This window comes from Crocodylus siamensis, chromosome 2, assembly GCF_052110815.1.
Source record: "Crocodylus siamensis isolate JL-2025a chromosome 2, ASM5211081v1, whole genome shotgun sequence".
Taxonomy (NCBI): Eukaryota; Metazoa; Chordata; order Crocodylia; family Crocodylidae; genus Crocodylus; species Crocodylus siamensis.
Genome location: NC_143396.1, coordinates 257,404,490 through 257,426,757, shown reverse-complemented (window position 1 = coordinate 257,426,757; position 22,268 = coordinate 257,404,490). Strand labels below are relative to the sequence as shown.

General features: G+C 42.9%; 1 protein-coding gene across 2 annotated transcripts in view; it reads left to right on the top strand.

Annotated features, from left to right (window-relative positions):
- The window catches only part of CEP128 (centrosomal protein 128), a 382,053-nt gene that overhangs the window by 324,548 nt on the left and 35,237 nt on the right, over positions 1-22,268 (top strand). For both annotated transcript variants that reach the window (XM_090033819.1, XM_090033818.1), the window contains one exon: positions 7,077-7,100. In XM_090033819.1, coding sequence (XP_089889945.1) covers positions 7,077-7,100 — 24 coding nt within the window. The remainder of the gene's footprint in view (positions 1-7,076; positions 7,101-22,268) is intronic.

Genomic DNA, 22,268 nt, shown 5'->3' with positions numbered 1-22,268 from the left:
TGACCGTCTAGTTTGCCTAACTGTTGGACTGGCCCTGCTATCTCTACTAACCTCTCAGTATTTTACAGGTAAAAATGACTCTTCCCTTTTGAATGCTTTTGTTCTTCTACGTAATTAGGTTCAACTGTGTTCTATTCAACTGCATTTCCCTTGTTTTTTATGCTGCTTCTGATTTGCCTCACTCCGCTTCTACTTCATGGCCAACCTTCATTCTTCAAGTGATTGCTCTCATTTATACACAGTTGAACATTGTTTTTTTCCCCTGCTATTTATCTTAGCCTGCCTGCTACTTTTCCAGATCTGAAGAAGGGTGCTTTGTGCCCAGAAACTTGCCTACCATCTTTTCCAACTATATGGTTGGTCCAATAAATATCACAAAAAACTCTCGCCTCTGAGACACTTCCTGGATTATCACAGCTACAACACCACTCCAACCCCACTGCATCTCACCAAGGTTAGCACATAACAGCCAGGACCACCTCTGGTCTTAGCAAATATGATCCCAAGCCCTTGCCACCTGCTTTGGATTGACTTGTGGCAAAAACAACATGAGCTGAAGCACCCTGTCTCTCAGGAAAGTAAAAGTATTGCTTCATTACATGGCTTGTGGACACAAGATGGAAGAAAGCTTTTTGTACCTTGCTTTCAGTACACATATACATGGCTAGGTACAACTGGAACAAAGGGCAGAGCACTGAGCATCTTCCCTGATTCATAAAATGGTAGGGATTATTTTTAGATTGATGAGAGTCAATAACTTGTGTATTATTTCTCATTAAAAGTGCTAGGAAACAGACTTTATGGGCCCCCATTCTAGCATTCTAAAACTGTAATGGATACATACAGAAGACAGCATAGTAAAAGTTGTATACAGCTTCCTCTAACTATATGACAAACTATACATAGTAGAGCATGCAACCAAATACAACATATTGTGGGAGTGGCATGGTGAAATTCATGGGGTGGTTTAAAGCTTGGAAAGATAGGATATGACGATTACAGTCAGAGATCACTTAGCATTCTCACCTAAAAGATGCCACTTTTTTATCAATACATACAAAAAAACCCCCAGTGTCCTACAAACACTAAAGACAGCGAAGAAGTTTCTAGCTGTATTTAGGATTTGACCATGGCTTTTCTGCCTTTGTAGTAGGTTCTTTGACTTTAGAAGCATAAGCAAAGTAGCTGTTTAGTGTGCTTCCTTTGTGTATTATTATCCCAGCTGCTTAAGCTTTATTAGAGATTATAATAAGCTAATACAACATTGCCCCATTGGGGGCCAAAATATCAGGGACTCTTTTAGCTGATGGGACTACCCAGCTAAGCCCCTTCTGTGTATATCTTATGTGTTATTTTGTCATGGAAACAGATTGGGTCAGCATGTATATCTTCTTCACTGAAGGAATAAAAAGGACCCAGAAGCCCTCTAAATGGCTGTATATGTCACGGGGGCAGGGTTAGAACCTTTCAGCACTTAGGACCTAGGTAAAGATGATCTATCCTATTCTCAAGGGTACCCCACAACCCTATGTTTGAATTTCTCTCCAAGAGAAACATTTTTTGTCTGTGTGTGTTAAGCATTCTTTGCTGTTCTCTACTTCCTGAGATTGACAGACCAATCATAAACAGAACTATATTTGCTACTTAAAAATTTCCTTTCTGGGATTGAGGACTTCCTCTCTTCTCATGTCTCCTCCACCTCATTGAATTCTCTGAAACTCATGCATGCATGTGTATACAAATAGCCTTGTTTCATAGTTTCATAGTAGCTAGAGTTGGAAGGGACCGAGATAGATCATCTAGTCCGACCCCCTGCCTTGGCAGGAAAGAGCACCGCGGTCAGATGACCCCGGCAAGGTGCTCATCTAACTTTCTTTTAAAAATCCCCAGGCTAGGAGCCTGCACCACTTCCCCTGGAAGCTGGTTCCAGGCCCTAGCCGCCCTGACTGTGAAGTAGCGCCTCCTAATATCTAATCTAAACTTACCCTCCGCCAGCTTGTGACCGTTATTCCTGGTCACTCCTGGCAGCGCACGGGAGAACAGGGACTCCCCCAATACCTGCTGATCCCCCGTGTTAGGCTTTCTGTATATAGATAATGCAGTTAAATAATGTGGTGATGTTTGGAAGTTATTCTAAACCCACTTTAAGAGTTAAATATTTCTGTATGTCACAGGTGTAAGGGGAACTAGCCAAGCACTAGAGCCCCAATGGATGAGTTTCATCTGCCTTCAGGACTTGTTGGAAGATAGTTGCAGCTCATTTATCGTACACTTGATGAAAGGGCAATCCCAGAAGAGAAATAATCTGGAAACAAATATTCCATTGCATATGTTATCAGTGTATTAGTAGTGGGTAATATCAAGGGAAAATCCCACAACACATTTTGAAAGCTAGGGGTCATTTTCAGGTTACAAATATTTTTCTTTTCCAAGAAGATCATCTCAAATAGATGTTCATGGTCATCTAATGGGGCTTTCTGTTAGGGTGCCTTGTTTTGTAGAGTTCTGGTTTGATCTGTAAAAAGTCATAAAGTACTGATTGTTTTTTTTCTGGATAAAGAGGGCATGAAACACCCAATAATACCAACAAAAGAACTCTTCAGATACCACGTACATTTAAAATTCCCAAAATATCCCAAACCTGTTTCAAAGCTCATGATGACATTTTGTCATACTATTCTATCATTTACAAAACCTGACCAGGTAAGTAGCTAGGGACATCATAAATATTAGGCTGTCTAGATAATCAATATTTTATTTTTAGCTAGTAATAAATAAATATTCCAGCACAGCTCCACAGACTTAACTCTGCCCCTTGGACTGTTGTAGAATGTAAAAATGACATTTTATCGTAATGTCATTGACTAAACTAGGTCTGTCTAACTGGTGGCTTATGGGCTGCATGCCATGTTCCTCACATTGCTCTAGCTGCAGCAGCAGCCAGGGTCTCTGGGCTCCTCCTTCCTCTGGCTTCCATCTCCTGCCCTTGCCCTAGGGGCCTGTGTGGTGTGGCACAGCTTGTGGGGCCCATTGCCTGGCATGCCTACATGGCGTGGTACAATTGGGGAGCTGAGGGTTGGGGACAAGGTACCTCAATACACAGTGCAATGTGAGGGTCACACCGTGAGTGATCCAGGGAGCCCATGGCTTGTATTACTGCAACCCATGGGGTATTCAGCCTCCCTGATGCAGCCAATGGGGGATGTGATACCTGCTGTTTAGAAATCCTGATCTCCACTTTATTATCTTAAAGATATTGTAAAATTGGACATATTATTGTTTAGCTTTTCATCAATAAGCACTAGGATTTTTTGGAGAAAGATAATCTGATGAAGATTAAAATTGCTCTTGTGAGACCATTGCTCATACTATGCATACCTGAAAAGATATGCTTCTCTAAGGTGGCTCAGTTACCTTTGTATGCATGTGCAAGAAGGTTACAGTCTCACTTTGTCTTCTGGTAAGATGTGCTAAAGAAAGTTAGCAAATTGTATAAGATGTAAAACAGCCATTCTCTAATGCAGAGTAGGATCTCCACTTAATCTGCAGGCTGCCACAGTTTCACGTTCCAAATAGTTCTGAAGTGTAGCTTTATGTAGAGTGTATCACAGTAACATTATCTCCAGGTGACTAAAAACATGAGTGAAGTTTGCAAGGTCCATATCTAAAGGGACGGTGACAGTCGCCTGGTTTTATGTGTGTGTTAATATAGCTGGACTCCTAGTTTGCAAACCAAAATAACAAATAGCCAGCAGGCACCTTTAATTAAAGGGCAGATATAGTGAAGATCTGCATCACCATGGGTCTTCACCGGTAAGGAAAGTCATAGTTTCCAAGTCTAAAATGTTGCATATGGTGCTCCCAACAACTCTTGTGTCTTAGGGAATGATATTGCTAATAACACAAGGAGATAAAAAAAAGTTTGAGCAATTATTTTTCAAGAACTTGCATTGCTTTCAGGGTGTCAAAGAGTTCCTGGAGTTTACTTGGAGAATCCAAAGATTTTTTTTTGACAAATGATATATTCAAATTAGCAGGACTAACCGTACTGCCCTACAACTGGAACAAATCTGCTGACCCAGATTCTTTAGATAGCAGCTGATAACTATCTTAGCTATGAAAAGGCAATTTCAATAAGATAAAGCACTAAAATGTGACATACTAATAAAATAATTATACATTTTGCAATTCCTAACACCACTCTTTCTCCCTTTTATGATCTATCTTCTGAGACCACATCATCACAAGCAAGCTAAACAGTTTTATTTTTGCCTTGTACAGTGTATGTGCATATGTGTGTATTGAAAACAATCTTTTCCTCTTCAAAAATCTGTATCTATTGTAGAAAAACTGAGCACCAGGCCCCAAGTAACTAGAAATGACAATATGTTACCCAGTTTCTGCCATGCAGTTTTGGCAGGCCCCAAACTCTCTTCTGAGATAGTAAGTACCATATAAAATCTTTCCAGCTGTAAATCTGGAGTCACATGTTCTACATGTATCAACAGGTACCAGAGGATACAGTATGCTTTTTTAAAACCAAGCATGTGCATGGGCTGGCAGGAAAGGGTTAACTATAGGTGATGTTTCACTCCTCATAGCTTCTAAAAAAAGAAGTAACTTCTTGGCAAAAGATCCCTTTTGCCAGTATAATGTTTCATTTGGGGAACTTGCATAAACTACACTGACAAAAGAAAACTCAGGTAATTGCTCATTATAGCTTTACCAGCAAATCCTGTGTTCTCTCCACATCCTTCTAAATAAAGGTGGCATGATGATTAAAAATATATATGTAATCAGTAGTGTAATGATGGGGAAGGCAAACAGGATGTAAGCCCCAAGCACTGCCTGGCTGTTGTGAGGTCACCAGAATGGAGCTAAGGGAGTGCATTACCCCTTGTCTTCTCTGCCTTTCTTGCAGTGGCTCCAGCTCTGACAGCTGGAAGGGCGGAGCAGCAGTGGCAGCACACAGCTGAAGATTTGTCAGTATTCAGGGAAAGGAGAGACATCACCTTTTTTATGCCACAGTGTTTTATTTGGCTGGTTGACGCACTTACCAGTGACAAAAAGAGAGGTGACATCCTTTCGCAAATGCTAGGCTCCAGCTGCTGCCTCTGCACCATGCACAACCATCAAAGAAGGCATAATTTTGACTAGTTGTACCTCCGTGTGCCATTGTAAATCAGAACAGCATACACAAAGAGGGGGAAAGAATGGGACACTGTTTACAGGTGGTTTACATGGGAATGCATACTGATTTTATTTTCTCTCTTTTCAATTGCATGCCTTTACTTAATTATTGACATACTTGACAAATATTTTGAGTCTTCCTTTTGTGTGTGTTAGGGTTTTTTTTATCCCTACTAAAATGATGATAGTCATTCTTTAATTCTACTCTTCTGGATAGCTTTACATAATTTTCTTTTTTAGCTTTGCAAACCACATCTTGAGTAGAAGCAAAAATGATGAACTCTAGAAAACTGTCACATCACAGGCAATGAAGCCTTCTGTTTAGCATTCAGCATTGATCAAAAAACAAACAAAATGTCAGGATTCATGAGAGAGAAGAAGCAATACTGAAAATATAATAATGTTTTTTATTAAAATCAATCCAAATCAGTTCCTTAGTAAAATCAATGCTCCTTTGTAATATTATATTTGGTTTGGCTTAACCTTTATAAACAATGAAAATGAGGAGAAACATGGAGAAATTCTCATATGAATAATTTGAAAAAATTGGGAACATTTAAATTAAGAGGAGACAAATGAGAGGACCTGATAAATATCTGATTATAATCCTATACAAGAAAGGTAAGGGAAAATTTAATAGAAATGGAAGTGGACAAATTTAAAGCTTGTGTGAGTTCAATGCCGAATTATATAAGGACTGAATTAAGCACAGGCTTAGACCTGGATGTTCAATTTAAAACTTTTATTGTTTTACAAAGTCATAAACTAAAGAAGGTCTGTTGGTTCACGAGGTTCCCAAATTAAGCCTTTGCTCTCTAACCTGGAGGCTAGGTGCGGCTGCCTGATTCAGTAGTCTCAGAACTGGTCAACAGCTCATTTAAAGGAGTCCCTTATCTTTTTTTAGACAAAAGATACAAAACTGTCCCCATGGTGGAAGTGAGGCATCTAACATAACTTTACTATTAGTTATATATGATCACACTTATACATATGCATTTCTAATTCTTACTTCTATTGGTTATTTAGTTAACTTATCTATATTATAATATCAGGTGATACGCTTTGTATTATAATTTTTACGCTTCTTATGTTAATTCTTAATGACCTTTATATTTCTTATGCTAATTCTTAATGACCTTTATGTTTCTTATGTTTTTAGCAGGGTTAAAATGTCAAGGCTTACATAATATGCGGTTTTTCGTCATTGTGGTTTAGCTATACGGTTTTCTGTTTTGACAATATAAGCTGCAATTTTTATCATTGTTCAAGGGTCAGAAGGTCAGCATTTTTATCTAAGGGTCAGAAAGTGATTACCAGAATGTCAATCGCTGACTCCTCAACCTCCTTGAAGCATTCTGGGAGTTTTAGTGCATTGTTCGTAATGCTAGGCCTTGCTTAGCATAAGCACTATCTCACAAAGCTGATGCAATGAAATACTTTTCAAAACACAATTAGATATCAGAGCTCATTGCTGCAAGACATCGCTGAGACCATGAACTTAGCAGGTTCACAAAGGGAGTGCTTAAAAAAATACTCAAAATAATAACAATAAATACGTTTTCAAAGCAGTACTAACTGTCATGTTTTAAGGCCTAATTTGGCTTCTAATGGCAGTAAGAAACTGTTCTTCTATATACATTCTTCCCAGTCTTCTAGCACCTTCCTTTGAAGTAAGTGTAAGAAGTGTAAGAATTGAGATGGATACTGAACTAAATAGGCTTGTATAGTATTATATAGTATTGGTACATTATATCATAATAACATTTTGTACAGAAGATCCTAACTTCTTATATCAGTAAAAACAAAATGAAGTCTTTTGATCATATTCAACATATGTTTTATTTGTTCTCCATACCTTCTAATTACATGTTCTGTTTTATTTGCAGGATCGTGTAATGGCCCTAGAAACAGTAAGTTTGTTTTACTCTTTTTTTTGTATGGGTCCCAACCAATGTTCCCTCTAAGGAGTAGCGGTCTGTTTACCTGCTGCCTCGGTCCGGTGTGGGACACTTATCAAAGGGGGCCAGAGGCTGGGGGCTGGAGCTGGGGGCCAGGGGCCAGAGCCAGGAGCTGGTGTGGGCTCTACCGGCTCCAGGGAAATGCTTCGCTCCCCCGCATCAGGGCCAGGGAATGGAGCACTTCCCCAGAGCCTGCGGAGCTGTGCCAGCCGCCCACCCGCCCCAGCCTCCATCCCTGCCTTGCCTCACCTTGGGGAAGAGCTGCTCCCTGCCCCAAATGAGGCTCCACCAGCTCTGAGACACTGCTCCACTCCCCTGCATGGCCTCGGGGGGCATGTCCTGCAGTGTCCTGGAGTGGTGGAGCCTCACTCAGAGCAGGCAGCAGCTCTTCCCTGAGGTGAAGCAAAGCAGGGATGGAGGCTGGCGTGGGCTCTGCCAGCTCTGGGGAAGTGCTCCACTCCCTGGCCCTGATGCGGGGGAGCAGAGCACTTCCTCGGAGCCAGTGGAGCTCGCACCAGACTCCCACCCACACCTCTCCTGATGCATGGCCTTAAAAAGGTTGTGAGCAGCCACACTTTCAGATGTGCATACCTTAAAGGAAACCTTGGTCCCAACTCTTGTTTAGACTTTCATAAAGCTTTTTTTTTTTTAAGTAGGGATGTCCAGGATGCGTGAAAGCAATTATCTAAACAGTAAACTAAACCTCCAGGAGGTTACTGTTCACAATTGACAAAGATAAATCATAGATTTTTTCATAGACATTAGGGCTGGAAGGGACCTCGGGAGATCGAGTCCAGCCCCCTGCCCAAAGGGCAGGAAGTCAGCTGAGGTCATAGGATCCCAGCAAGATAAGCATCCAATTTACTCTTGAAGGTGTTCAATGTAGGTGCTTGAACCACCTCCGCTGGCAGACTGTTCCAGACCTTGGGGGCTCGGACAGTAAAGAAATTCTTCCTTATGTCCAGCCTGAAACAGGTCTTGCAGGAGTTTGTGACCGTTCGACCTCGTCATCCCTTGGGGCGCTCTGGTGAACAGACGTTCCCCCAGATCCTGGTGTTCACCCCGATAAACTTATAGTTGGCCATCAAATCACCCCTGAGCCTGCGCTTTTCCAGGCTAAAGAGTCCCGTGTCTCTCAGCCTGTCATCGTAAGATCTGTTTTCCTGACCTCTGATCATGCGCGTGGCTCTCCTCTGGACTCTCTCAAGCTTCTCCACATCCTTTTTGAATTGTGGAGCCCAAAACTGGACACAGTACTCCAGCTGCGGCCTCACCAAGGCCGAGTACAAGGGGAGAATGACATCCCGGGATTTGCTCGAGAAGCCAGCATTTTGGTCACTTTACTAGCCACAGCATCGCATTGGAGGCTCATGTTCATCTTGTGGTCAATGATGACCCCCAAGTCTCTTTCTTCTGTAGTGCTAACCAACGTAGCACTGCCGAGCCTATAAGGATGCTGCAGGTTTTTCCTCCCAAGGTGGAGAACCTTGCATTTTTCGGTGTTAAACACCATGAGGTTCTCGTCTGCCCATTTGCTGAGCTTGTCCAGGTCAGCCTGGATCACCCGCCTATCTTCTGGCGTGGATGCTTTGCCCCAAAGTTTGGTGTCATTGGCGAACTTGGCCAGTCCACTCCTGACTCCAATGTCCATATCGTTAATGAAGATGTTGAACAGTATGGGTCCCAGGACAGAGCCTTGAGGGACCCCACTGGTCACAGGGCACCATGATGAGTGACTGCCATCAATCACAACCCTCTGGGTCTGACCACGAAGCCAGTTTCCCAGCCAGCGGATCGTGGTGGAGCCAAGGCCACAACTGGGCAGTTTGGCCAAGAGGTGATCATGGGATACCAGATCAAAGGCTTTTTTGAAGTCAAGATATATGACATCAATCTCTTCTCCCTTGTCCAGGTGATAGGTCACCTGGTCACAGAAGGAAATGAGATTGGTCAAACAAGACCTACCTGCAACAAACCCGTGCTGGCTGTCTCTTAGAATGTTAGCCTGGGCCAGTCCCTCAAGGATGGCCTCCTTAATAAACTTTTCTAAGATCTTCCCCAGGATAGAAGTCAGGCTAATGGGCCTGTAGTTAGCCGGATCCACTCTCCTCCCTTTCTTGAAGATCGGCACCACATTGGCCTTCTTCCAGTGTTCGGGCACTACACCAGAGCGCCAGGAGTTTTCAAAGATCCGTGCCAGGGGCTGGGCTATGACGCTCGCCAGCTCCTTGAGTACCCTGGGGTGCAGATTGTCAGGGCCAGCTGACTTTAAGGTCTCCAGCTTCTCAAGGTGTTCCTTCACGAGGTCAGCATTGATGGAGGGTAGGGGATCCCCCTCACCGAGATTTCCCTGTCCCATAGCAGGCATGGGCATCCCGTGTGACTGATGAAATCAAATAATAGAAAGTGTATTAAGGTGACACACAAAGTCTTTTAATATTAAAATGTTTATTGGTAAAGTTTCATATATTTTAAAGGTCAGAGCTGTGTATGGGTTAATTAGACAAAACCTACAATTTATTGAAATTTGTTAGTTTTTATTACATGTAAGTGTACATTAGGACCTTTTTTCTAGCAATTTAAATTTCTTGTGACTTGCTAGATAAAGTTACTGAAAAAGTGCATTTAGGATTGCAGAATGAGCATGGGAGTATCCACCAGAATTTGGCCTGTGACTTTTCCCAGACAAATCTTGAGATCCTGATGAATTAGAAAGGACCAAAATCTGACATTATTTTAATGTTGTACGCTGCCAAGTACATATAATGCAGTATGTATGTATATGTGTGTCTGTTTCAAAATGAGCTTCAGTTCAGGATTTTAATTTTTACTTCAATTTTAGGAAAATTTAAAACATGGTTAAAGTAATTGTACACTATTTTATATGTCCTTATACTACATAATATCTGGTAGTACAATACGGAAAGTGACTAACAGCTGTCATTCTCTTTTGTTCTATCATCGTCTCCTCAGAAGGAGCAACAGGTGCAACATGTATAGTTCAGTGTCTTAATGTAGTAGAGATTTCAAGATTTTTGGTGTTGGTTGAGCTATTCTATGTTCTGAAGAAAAAGTGTAAGATTCCGTCTTCAAAAGATGTGTTAGTTATTTTAGTCAGAAATGGCACTGGTTGTTCAAGACTATCTTACAAGCAGAAGAACAAATTATAGGTGGCCGCTCCTTTCAGATGTCCAATCTTACTTGACAGGTAAATAAAATTAACTCTAGGAATGTAGTTTTACAGTCTATAAAACATACATGTATTTTAATACTATATAATGAAGTTGTGTAGTTCCTTTTATAGTCAATTATTCAGCATCAAGAATAGATTTGTCAACATAAAACCACATTTATTATAGGCTGACCTGGTAGCACTGTCTATTAAGATTGTTGAGCACTTCCCATTTTAAGAACCATAATCAGTTATCGTAATTTTGTAAAACTGAGCTGTATCTGAGCTGTCATTTTCCATGTTTGCTTGCTCAGGCTACCTATTTTATAAAAATGGTTAGGACCTTTCCAAAGACAAAGCTAGTTTTTTCCTACATTAAAAAAATTTCAGCAATCTCGTTATTAAAAAGTGGTGGTGTTCCCCTGCCTTCAAGCAGGAATGTGAAATTAGTTAGGGGGTGGGATTCATGTTAGGAATGAGAGCACAAAAAGACAAATGAATGTTTGACTAAATTTCTCCAGTTTATAAGCCTTTTAAAAATCACAGTTCATTCATGCTGAGAAAAGATTCCCTAGAGTTTTGCATCTAAGTCACTTAACAATTCTGCAGGTATACCAGGTATACTGCAGTCCAGGCCTAGGCAGGTGTTTCCCTGCAATTTTGGTTCTAACTTTTTTTTCCAGGCACCAGAATTGAAGCCAAAGATCTGTTCTCCTGTATTCTCAGTGACCTCTCTGTTGAGGCCAGACTGCATGGGGAAAAACAGCTCTTGGGAGGGTGCACTAGGACTGGAGGCGGGTAAACTAGAGAGAAGGAAATTAAGTTAAGGGAGACTGGGAGTGGCTGAGCAAGAAGACTGGGATTGGGATTAGAAATTTGGGAGAATGGGACTTTAAAACCACTAGGTCAGGAAATAAAAGGTTGAGGGAGGGAAATTGGAGCTACTAAGGAACTGAATTTAGAATAGGTACTTGGTCTTGCTGGACAGTGACTGATGGAAGAAGCCAGGGAGACAATGACAGATTCTGGAGAGAAACCGACATCGTCTGATGTAGCATTTGTGTCTCCATAAGAATTTCTGTGGTGGCATAGATGTCTGTTTGTTGACCATTACTACCCTTTGTCCATACCACATCAATGGCTGCAACAAAAGGTAGCTTTAAATAGTGCTACTTTAGAGGCATTTGGCCAATGCTGGTCCTGCACAGAGGTAAAGGAGCTGGGGCATCCCTGGCCAGGACCTGTGCTGACCAGTGCCTCTGCATGATGCATATGTTGGCTTGAGATCCAGTGTGGAGGCACCGAGTGCCAGGAACTCCCTGGTTCCTGCTTTGTCCCATGCCTGCTTGCTGGAACCTGTGCTACCCCATACCTGCACAGGTCAGCATGGGCCCAACAAGGAGGTATGTGGCAGCGTGGGACATGGGGAAGGAGAACATGTTACTTGTCCTTCTTCAGGTCCCTGCTTGATATGGAAGAATGGGGAGTGTGCATTTTGCACAATAAAGCAGATCAGCTGTGGCAGAATGCATCCTGCCACACCTGTTTTGGTTTAAAGACCTCTATTTCTGCCCTCTGAGATTGAATGAGGAACCCAGGGAGAGAGGCTGAAAACCAGTGTGGATAGGAATCATCAGAAGTGAAAGGAAGACTACTAGAGGCACTTGAAGAAAGAGAAGATGAGGGAGAGACTGGAACTAGCTGACAAAATATCATAGATTGCTGTATCAGAAGCACAAGAGAATCAAGAATATAATAACATGCATTTCTCTAATATACAGAGTCCCTCTAGCTTCAGTTTCAAGAGTCCAAAAAGGTGAAAAAAGGACATATTTGTGCAATAGGATGAGAATCATGAGGAGTGCAGACTGCTACAAGTTACATAAGAAAAAAGGACTCAGGTGAGAGAGAGAAAGGAATAGGATAAAGGATGGCCAGAGGTAACAGAACAAAAATGTTTGTGCTTGGTGGAAATGGATGGAGGGGTATGGGCACCTATGCACAAGCAGTGAGGCTGTTTCCAATGCACTGTAATTACAGTACTTGGTGATTACTGCACTCCAGCAGCCTCCAGTTTTTTGTGTATCAGCATCTCCGCACTTCACAATGGTGGAGGGGGTCTTTCAACTAAAGCTCACTGAAGAAGCTTTGGAACCACTCTTATGGAAGTGCCCTTCCACTCCCAGAGCATGTGTATAAATGCCTTATGTGTTTTCTTCACCGCCTACAATAGAACCCAATATCTGTGGATTTCCCCATGCCTCTGCTATCATCAAATATCTGTAAAACTCACTGGTAGCATGCATGCCTCATTTATCTCTAGTGTTGATCCACATAGAGCATGATAACCTATTGTTATAAGTTATTGCACTAGCTCAGTGTTCAGTGAGCTGGTTAGTAGATCTAAAGAGTCCAGCCCTGCTTGTGTAAGTTGGAGGGTCTGGAATAAATGGGGTATTGAAGTTCAAGATGGGAAAGGTAGGTTTGCATTGTTAAAGCAGTTAAATGCTACCTAGTAGTGTTGAATTTTATCTAAATGTGAATTCTGTTGTGACAGTAGGTAAGTCACTTAAAGTAAACATTTCACAGGTTGTAGCTAATTCTTTGCTTCTAATTTTCTGGATGCCCAACTTGAGACCCTGGGACCTGCAACTGAAGTCAACAAGAGCTCTGCTTTGAACGTCTATGGACATTTATACGTATGTTCGGGGGGGGGGGGCACTTTAATTAGAGCAGCTCCATGAGCCACTCTAACTAAAGCACCTGAAGTGTCATGTGTATCAGTGTCCCCACACTGAAAAATGGCAGTGGGGGCACTTTAACTAAAGCTTGTCAAACAAGCTTTAGTTAAAGTACCCCATCACCATTTTTCAGTGCAGGGACGCTGATGCACATCGTGTTGGAGTCTGATGGAGCACGGTAATTACCATGCCTTGTAATTGCATCACATCGGAGCAGCCTCCTTGCACCTGTATAGGTGCCCACTATTTACAAGCACTCTGAAAAGCTAGGTGTTGCGTGTTCAAATTAGGCACCCAAAATGAATTGATACTTTCAATCTTAATCTTTCTGGCTCAGTCCCCAGTGTATTATAAATAAGGACCTACTTCACAGGGGTTTTTGGGAAGAAAAAATATGTGAAGCACTTGGGATAGTGTTGCATGCCATAGAAAAGACTATCATTAAAACAAAAGAGTTGCACAGGTTTGTTGTTCAAGAAGCAGATCTGAATCTTTCCATTTAAAGTGCATATGAGTTTATTAGCTGCAAGACAGTATAGCCCTTTGCCTCACCTACTGGAAGGCACTGTGCACACAGGTTTATATATTTTTTTTTATATCATATGTCATCAGTATGCTCCGAGTAATTAAACCATATAAACAAGACTCAGGCTCTGTTCCAAAAAACTTGCAGCCTGATTCAGATGCTGAGAATACATATTTGATACACATATAAGACCCCAATTGTTGGTTTGCCTCAAAACAGAATACATTTCATGGAGTGCTCATAGAAAAGGCTTTTTGGAAGGAACTGGCTTTTTAAAAGAAGACCTGGAAGGACAGGCAGAAGTTCACATGGCTCATAAAAGATGAAGATTTGTAGACATAAGGAGCAGCAGAGGAGAGGGATGCAAACAAGGAGTAAGGGAAAGTGCTTGGAAGGAGGATGGACTCTCCAGGGCTTAAGGGAGCAGTTTCTTTTTTTCTTCCATACATTTTCAGTGATGGCAGGAAATTGATCTGCTGATGAAGTCACAGCATGCTGTACAGGACTACCTGAGATTCTCAGAAGGGGAAGGACAGCAAATGTCCCATGCGAGGAACAGAAAAAAAAATTACCTTCACAAATGCACATGAACTAGGGACAGTTGTAACACATAAACTGGTTTAAGCGATAAGAAACTGGTTTAAACCTGTAACAGAACAGACATTCAGTGCACATAAACAAGTCTGAAAATGTCTGAAACTGGTTTGAGATAAACCTGGTTGAATGTAATATCAGACTTAACTGATTTGGGTCAAACTGATTTATGCAATGTCTGTCCCAAACCTCTTGCTGGTTTAAGTTAAATCAGAGACCCCCAGTGTCCTATCATGCTCTCTGGGCTGGGCTCTGCTCCAGAGAGCTGGGCTGGCCCTTCCCCTCTGCTCTTTAGCCAGAGCAGGGGTGGGGCATGGGCAGAGGCTAGCCTGCCATAGCCCCTGAGGCAAATTCCTCCCTCTGTCAACTCTTCTCCCACTCCCCACTTTCCGCTGGCAAGCCCTGCAGACTACAGCTGGGGTTTGCCAGCCCCAGCTGCACCTCCGGAGCTTTTCTGCATCCAGGCAGAGCTGAGTTAATTCCTCCCTCTGACCAGCTTGCCTGCAGCCAGGGAGGGCATTAATTCCACAGTGTCTGGGAGTGGGGGAAAGAGGCAAGCTAGTCCCCTGTGTGCTGATCCAAGACCTGCCCCTGTGAGCCCAGTGCTAAGACCTACAGGAGCAGCCTGAGAGGTGGCAAGTGTTGGCAAAGACCTGATAATCATCACACGTGCTGGAGATGAAGTTAAGGGAAATTGCAGACAGCTTCTGGCTGGAAGTTGCAGACCAAAGAATGCAAAGAGCTACATTTACATTATTAAGCAGAACCTGTAAAACCTAAACAACACCTTTCTGAATGCCTGGCTGTAAGGAGACGCTCTGCCCTCAGGATTAATGAGACTTATGAAAGGCTTTCTCTTGTCTTCCTGCTTTACACTTTAAGTTAGACTCTAAGTTGTATGTGCTGTGTTTTGCTGAGCTGTATCTTATCTTAGGCAAAGATTTGTGTTAGTTCCCTGTTGTATGCTTTGTGTGCTGTGTTCAATACATGCTTGCTTCAGAGAAAGGACTTTTTTCCCATCCCCACTCCTCAGTCTGGCAGCAGCACCCCATTCTCCCCCCCCCACTCCCCCCAGGCTGGTGGCTGGCGTTCTGTGTGTTGTGCTAGCCCCAGCTGGTGCATGGCCACATCCCCTCTGCTCCAGCAGGGAGGGGTGAGAGCCTTGTCAGTGGCTGGCAGGCATGCTCTAGTGCCCCCCAGCTCCTGGCATGAGCCACTGCAGGCACATGCCTGCATTTCCTGATTTAACAGTCTATTAATCAGTTTAAGCTGCGCAGCTTTGACTAACCTGCAAAGAGTGAATCAAATCAGGATCAGGCTTTTTGAATGTCTGTCCCTAGCCGTGGAGGCATCTATGATAAATAGTAGTGGGTTATTTAAATCTGAGTTGAGTAAGAACATAGACTTGGTATAGCTGTGAGCGATTTTCATTGTTACAGTTCATTGGATTCTAATTAACATGCTAGAACTACACTTCAGCAGTGAATTGCCTTTTTGTGCTTTTTGGTTGCTATCCCTTTAAGGAGTCTGGCTCCACACTATGGTATCTGTGAAGTGAACAAAGGAGTTTAAATATCAAATGTATCATCCTAGGAGTGCATCCAGCTACAAATGCACAGGTGTGAATAGTTCTGAAACTATCATAAATGGCAATATTTGGATGCCTTGATTGATCTTAACAGAGGCCCTGAAAGAATGGGTAAGGTCCCTCTTGATCAGCAGGGATCCTGGTTTTCTCTGATTTAAAAAAAAAAATCTCCAATATTCTGATTATGAAAAGTAACCGAAAATCCACATTTTTCCATCATTAAAATGAAACACCAGTATATATGTGTGTGTGCGTGTGTGTATTTATTTATTTATTTTATAAAAGTCTACATCTGTCTGTCTGTCTGTAACTCAGAGTGGGCCCAGCACAGGGGAGGTGGGGAAAGGAGTGGGCCCACTACAGCTGGTGGGGGCAGAAGCAGGCCCGGGCCGATGCGGCAGTGGTGGGCGAAGGGGAGGAGCAGGCTCAGGCCTGGGTCTGATGTGGGGGTGGATCAGGCTTGAAGTGGGAGTGGAGAAGCCAGCCTGCTGCGGTGGGGGAGAGCAGAAGGCCCGACCTGATGTGGCAGGGGGAGGGAAGGCGAGGGCCTCCTCCCCCCCTTGGGCCCAGGCCCACTCTTCCCCCATCCCGCCCTCCCCCACATCAACCCTGAGCCCTCTCCTCCTGTCCCCCTGCTACCACCGGGTCAGCCTGGGCTTGCTGCTCCCCCCCCCCCCCAGCGGCCCAGCTTCTCCCCACCCTCGGGCCCAGTCTTCCCCTGCATTGAGCCCAGGCCCATTCCTCCCCTCCTCCCACTGCTTGGGGTCTACCCTCAGGACCCCAAGCAGCAGAAGGGAACTGGGGAGTGGGCCTGGATGGAAGGGGGCACAGGGCTCCATCCCCCCCTGCTGCCCCTTCTCATTCTTGATGGGCAATTGGTTAGTATGTATATAAAGCCTTAGCTTGTCTGTCTGTAATGCTTTATTCACACTCAGATTGGTTGTCTGGCACAGGGCAGGGCACAGCCATGTCCTTGGAGGCGGTGGGTGGAGTGGGCTGGCACCCCAAGAGGCAGGGGGAGGGGAGGGCCCTGGACCCAGTGTGACAGGGGGAGGGGGAAGGGAGGAGCGGGCCTGGACCTGATGTGGCAGGGGTGGGGAGGGGGGGCCCAATTCAGTGGTGGTGGCAGATGGGGGGGAAGGAAGGAGTGGGCCCAACACAGAGGTGGGGAGGAAGGGAAGGAGCAGACCAGCAGCAGGGGGGGAGGGAGGGGAGAAGCAGGCCCAGGTCTGACACAGTGGGGGAGGGGAGGAGCAAGCCGGACCCCAAAGCGGTGAGGGGAGTGGGCCCAGTCAGGGTGGGGATGGACACAGGGCTCTGTCTCCACCTGGTGGCCCCCCATCATTCTTAATGGGCAACTTGCTCTTATATAAACATATTGGCCTTAAATTTTAATCATGGGAACATGTCAATTTTGGGGGGTTTTTTTTAAATCTGAAAATTAGGAATTCTTTAATCAGAGAAAACTAGGATCCCTGTTGATCAGATAATACCTATCAACAGACTCATATTAGGGAAGCTAGTGTCTTTGTAGAACAGGCCTGTCTACCTGGCAGCCTGTGAGGGGCTAAATTATAGTTCCCAGGCTCCTCCTGTGCTCCAGCAACAACACCACCTTGAGTCTCTGGCCTTCCCCTTCCTCCAGCTGCTGCTTTCTGCCCTCGCTCCCAGTGGTGTTGGGGGTGGGGCCGTTGGGGCAGCATGGAGACTGATGGTGAGCCTGGGACATGTGGTTCAGTGGGGAGAGGTCAGGGGGCCTGCCCCGGCATGGCCCATGAGGCATGCAGCTCCCACTGGTGCAGCCGTGGGGCTTGTGGCTCCTTGCCACTTGGAAGTTGGACAGCCCTGTTGTACAACAAAGCATGTAGAACAAACCACACTTGTTCTGAAAATAAAGAGTGTTCATTTTCCTGTGCTGTCAATCCAGAATCTTTTATGAACCCTAAAATCAGTATCTTTAAAAATGATAATTGTGTTTCCCTCACTTGTATTTTAATTTTTACATGGTTACCTGGACACTGTGCAGGAGATTTACATAAGACATTTAAACACACAGAGAAACATGTCTTATATAGAAGTGATCTCTGATCATTTAATGTAGATCCCAAGTACTTAAACAGCCGTACCTGGTTAAGAGTATTCTCTTTCCTTGCTTTTAGTATTATGTCTTCTCAGCCACCTCTGCAATTTACTTTTATTTCCTTATTCCAGATTTTGGTTTTTAAGCCACCTTTCTCTAAATATTTCTGGGAATCTGTACATCTTTTCTGCAGTATCTGTGCTTTCCTTGCTATTATAAGAATACGCAAAATCAAAATACAAAATTAAATCTATTGTTCTGTGAAAGTGTGTGTGTCAAGTAATTCAGTTCCTGATAAGGCAGCAGTCTTACTGAAAAGGCATGGGTTTTGACCCTATATTGCCTTAATGCTGTCAATCTGACTTACAGAAAAGAATAGGAAATTTTGATATTAATTCTATCCTTTATTTACCCCATTGGACCTACATATTACATTTCTATTAACAGGTAACATGGCCTGCTATGGCCAGGCACCTCAGTAGAGAATATTGAAATTAAGGCACTGAAATTTTGTCCCTTGCCATTAGGAACTGGTTCTGCTCTTTGCTAATAATTGTGTAAATCTGTAGTAACTCTGTTGAAATGCCAGTGACACTGGTGGGCCCCAAATGTTGTGTAAAGTTGTTTTTCCATATATGAACTTCTTTTTATATCATAGTGGTTTTGTGTTTTGTTTTAAATCATTGTCTGTATTTGTAAAGTTCAGTAACTTAAATTATTGTTTAATGCCCTGCATAGACTCACCAACTAAAAAACTGTTAAGTGGTATCTATTTTCTGCTCAGTCTCTCTTCCAACAGCAGGACTAGTGGTGATATAATGCCCAGAACATTCTGCCAGTTCACTGGAGAGGGTTGCTGTGATTCCCCCCCACCCATGCACTTTAGGGGGCCTCACAATATTTTAGTCTTGGTATGTCATTAATAGGCAGTTCTTCAGTGAACTCTTATGCTGTTTCCTGGCTGTAATTCTTTGTATCAGCAAGTGTTTAGGAACTCTTTAATCTGAGAGTTAACAACTGCCTCCCTTTCTGGTGTGCTGTTGTAGTATCATGCCAGAACGGCTGTCACATCAAAGCATTTTATAGTGCCTCTGGAGTACAGCAGTCCTTTGATGTTGAAACAAAATGATTGGGGGGAGGGGAAGGAGACTCTAAGATCCTCCACCCTGTCTGCCTCACCCTTTCCGTTTCTTTCATCAAATAACCAGCATGTCACTTCCTCCAGCTGATAGCAGGAAGCTTGCCCTAGATGTCCTGCTTACTTCCCCCACTCAGGCACCCAAATTCATAGGTAGTTGGGGCAGCTTCCATTACCTGGAAGTGCTCACAATTAGTTTGCCTTTCAGGGTGGGTTTCCATTAGCCTCTTTCCTCAGTCCCTTGCCTTCCTCTTCAGCTTCTTTCTTACTCCCATTTACTTCTCTCAGTTGGCTACTACCCATCTTGTTCTCCATCTTTTAGCCACCGCTATATGCCTGCTTGTTTGTTCTTTAGTTTGCTATTAACTAAGGCACCTCTGGTTTTCTTGCACATGCATTTTGCTGCTCTCTTTGTTGTTGTTTAGGAGCGCTTTTCTGCCTCTGGTGTCTTTCCATAACCCTCTACTCCAGTTACAACTTATTTCACATTCATAAATTAAAAAATGAAGATGAAATCAAGAATCATGGAGTTAACTCAAGAGATTAGTAAGGCTCCCATAAAACAGTTCTAATCCATAGCACCACACCAATTTTATGCAAATTGCAAAACTAAATGTTTTGTACTCAGTATTTCTCCTCCAGCTCACTGTCACTAAACATAATATTCATAATAATTAAAAAATCTGTCTTCAATACCTTGGAGTACTAAGTTGCTAAATTTCTTTTTTTTTTTTACAAAGCATCTTCATGTTGGCACTATGTTCTGTATTCCATTTTAAAATAATAAAAAATCATCCGCTAACATTTTGACTGTAAAAAGTATGTATTCTCTGGCTTACAGCTTGAGCACAAATATGCACTAAAGGATAATCTGTAAAAAAATAAAAAATAAATAAATAAATATATAAAAATTCCTGAATGTGCAGATAATAAAACATGCTTAAAGATATTTACACTAAAAGGCAATGCTGAACTTCTTTTGTTAGAGAAGTTACAGGATGAAGGGAATTCTGCTTGCAGAAAGGTTAAACTTTATTAAATTGCTCAATGTTTGGAGGTCAGAATGACAGCTTCATATTTGGCTACTGATAAGTAGTCATCTTGCTTGTCTAACTGCCTGGCTTGATAATATGTTTTATAGTCTCTCAGAATGCTATCAGTAACATAGTGTGTTCTCCAGGTAAAAAGCTGCCCTTTGATATTGTGAAGATAATACGAGCATGTTCTACAAATTGCAAAGGATTGAATCCTGCTGCATGACTTTAATATATAGAAATGCTCCTGGTTTCTCTCCAAGGAAAAGAATTCAGAGTACAAATCTCCATTGTAAAGGGCTATAATTTTTCTAGATATCATCCGTTATTTCTCAGAGACTAAGATACACAGTGGGTTCCAGTGAGTCAGTTTATTGAGCATAGACAGCATAGACATCTACAATAATTCTCAAAGGTGGTGCCCTGTAATTTAGTTCATAGGGTTTTCTTTAGTAACATTATTTTTCACAAACAAGCATTTTTTTGTGCATATTGGCACACAAAGGAGCCAAAGATTGCAATACGATTTACAAATAGGCTCTTTGTATATTAGTTTTAGTGTATTATTTTATGTTACCACACTACAAAAAGATTTTAAAAGTTAAAAAAACACATTAAAATGAGGGGATGGTCAAAAAAGTTTCTAATGTGTTGATACTGGTAATTTCTTCATGGTAGTATCACATATGTTAAGTTTAACTCTGTGATCAACTCCACTACTGACAGGAATCTACAAGTACCTGCTGCACTAAATGATGACAAGCAGGCATAATTTTTATCTTGTTTCAAATGCAATGCACCAAATTGTTCAAGTGAGAGAAATGCTGAGTCAGATTTCATTGTTCTTTAATGCCAATTGGCTGGGTAACCTTGGAACTGACTTACCCTCTTGATAGTCATATGTGAGATGCAGGCAACTGTACTTGCCTTCCTCCTACCTAGTGAGGGCCTGTTAGGCTAGGGACAGACATTACACATAAAGTGGTTTAAGTGATCAGAAACTGGTTTAAACCTGTAACAGAACAGATGTTCATTTCACACAAACAAGTTTGAAAGTGGCTGAAACTGGTTTGAAATAAACTTGGCTGAATGTAGTATCAGACTTAACTAATTTGGGTCAAACCGGTCTATGCAATATTTGTCCCAGACCCTTTGCTGGTTTAAGTTAAAACTGGAGTCCCCCAGCATCCCGGCATGCTCGCTGGGCAGGGCTGGGCAGGGCTCTTTGCGCCACAGCAGGGCTGGCCCCTCTCGTCTACTCTCTGGCTGCAGCTCTGGCAGACACTTTCAGGCTGCTGTCCCCCTCACCACTCCCTGCTAAACGGGAATTCCCCCCTCCCCTCTGCCTTGCTGAGAGGTATCTGTGTATTAGCTAAGAGACCACATGCTGGCTCCCATTCATGCTGTGACAAAGGCAGAATCAACAGGTAGCTAGTAGTGTCCCTCTGTTGTTTTTTAATGGGGTAATAAACACTGAGTTAAGGGTGAAAAACACTGTTATCTCCCTGCTGGGCTAATCAGAGCATCCTGTCAGGGCCTGGCCACACCCCCTGCCCCCAGCTCAGTACTGAGGAAGGGAAGGAAGGGCTGCTCAAGCGTCCCCCGGCTCCTAGCCTGAGCCACTGCAGGCATGTGTCTGCATTTCTGGAATGAAAAGGGAATGTATATCCACCTCCAAATCAGTTCAAGCTTTGCAGGTTAGACTAACCTGAAAAGATTGAATCAATTCAAGCTCAGGTTTTTTAAATGTTTGTCCCTAGCTTTACTGTTTACAGCCCCTGATAAAATACGGCTAAAATGAAAATCATCAATATCAATGACAAGTGAAGGATTTCATCTTATAAGAGCCTAGAAAAGATGAAGATTACCATACATGAATAACTAAAAAGTCCATATCAACACTATAATGTATGTATCCAGCTGCATTAGGCTTCTTTCACAAACTCTGATACTCTGGATTATACTTCCTTGATCTCTCATAATTATTTCCAGAAGTCTTTGTGTTAGGTCAAGCCTCTAGGAAATGTTAAACCAGAGATTTTCAAACTATAGACCACAGACCCCTAGTGGTCCTCAGAAACTAGCTGGTGACTCATAGAGAGCTGGCTGTCCAACACGGTGCTTCCTCCCCCTCATTTCCAGCTGCTAGTTTGTATTAAAAGAGTTCAAAATGCATGAAGTGCTTTCCTAATATTATTTTTTTCCATGTAAACAATTCCTGAAGTCACCACTGGGATGTATGGGCTC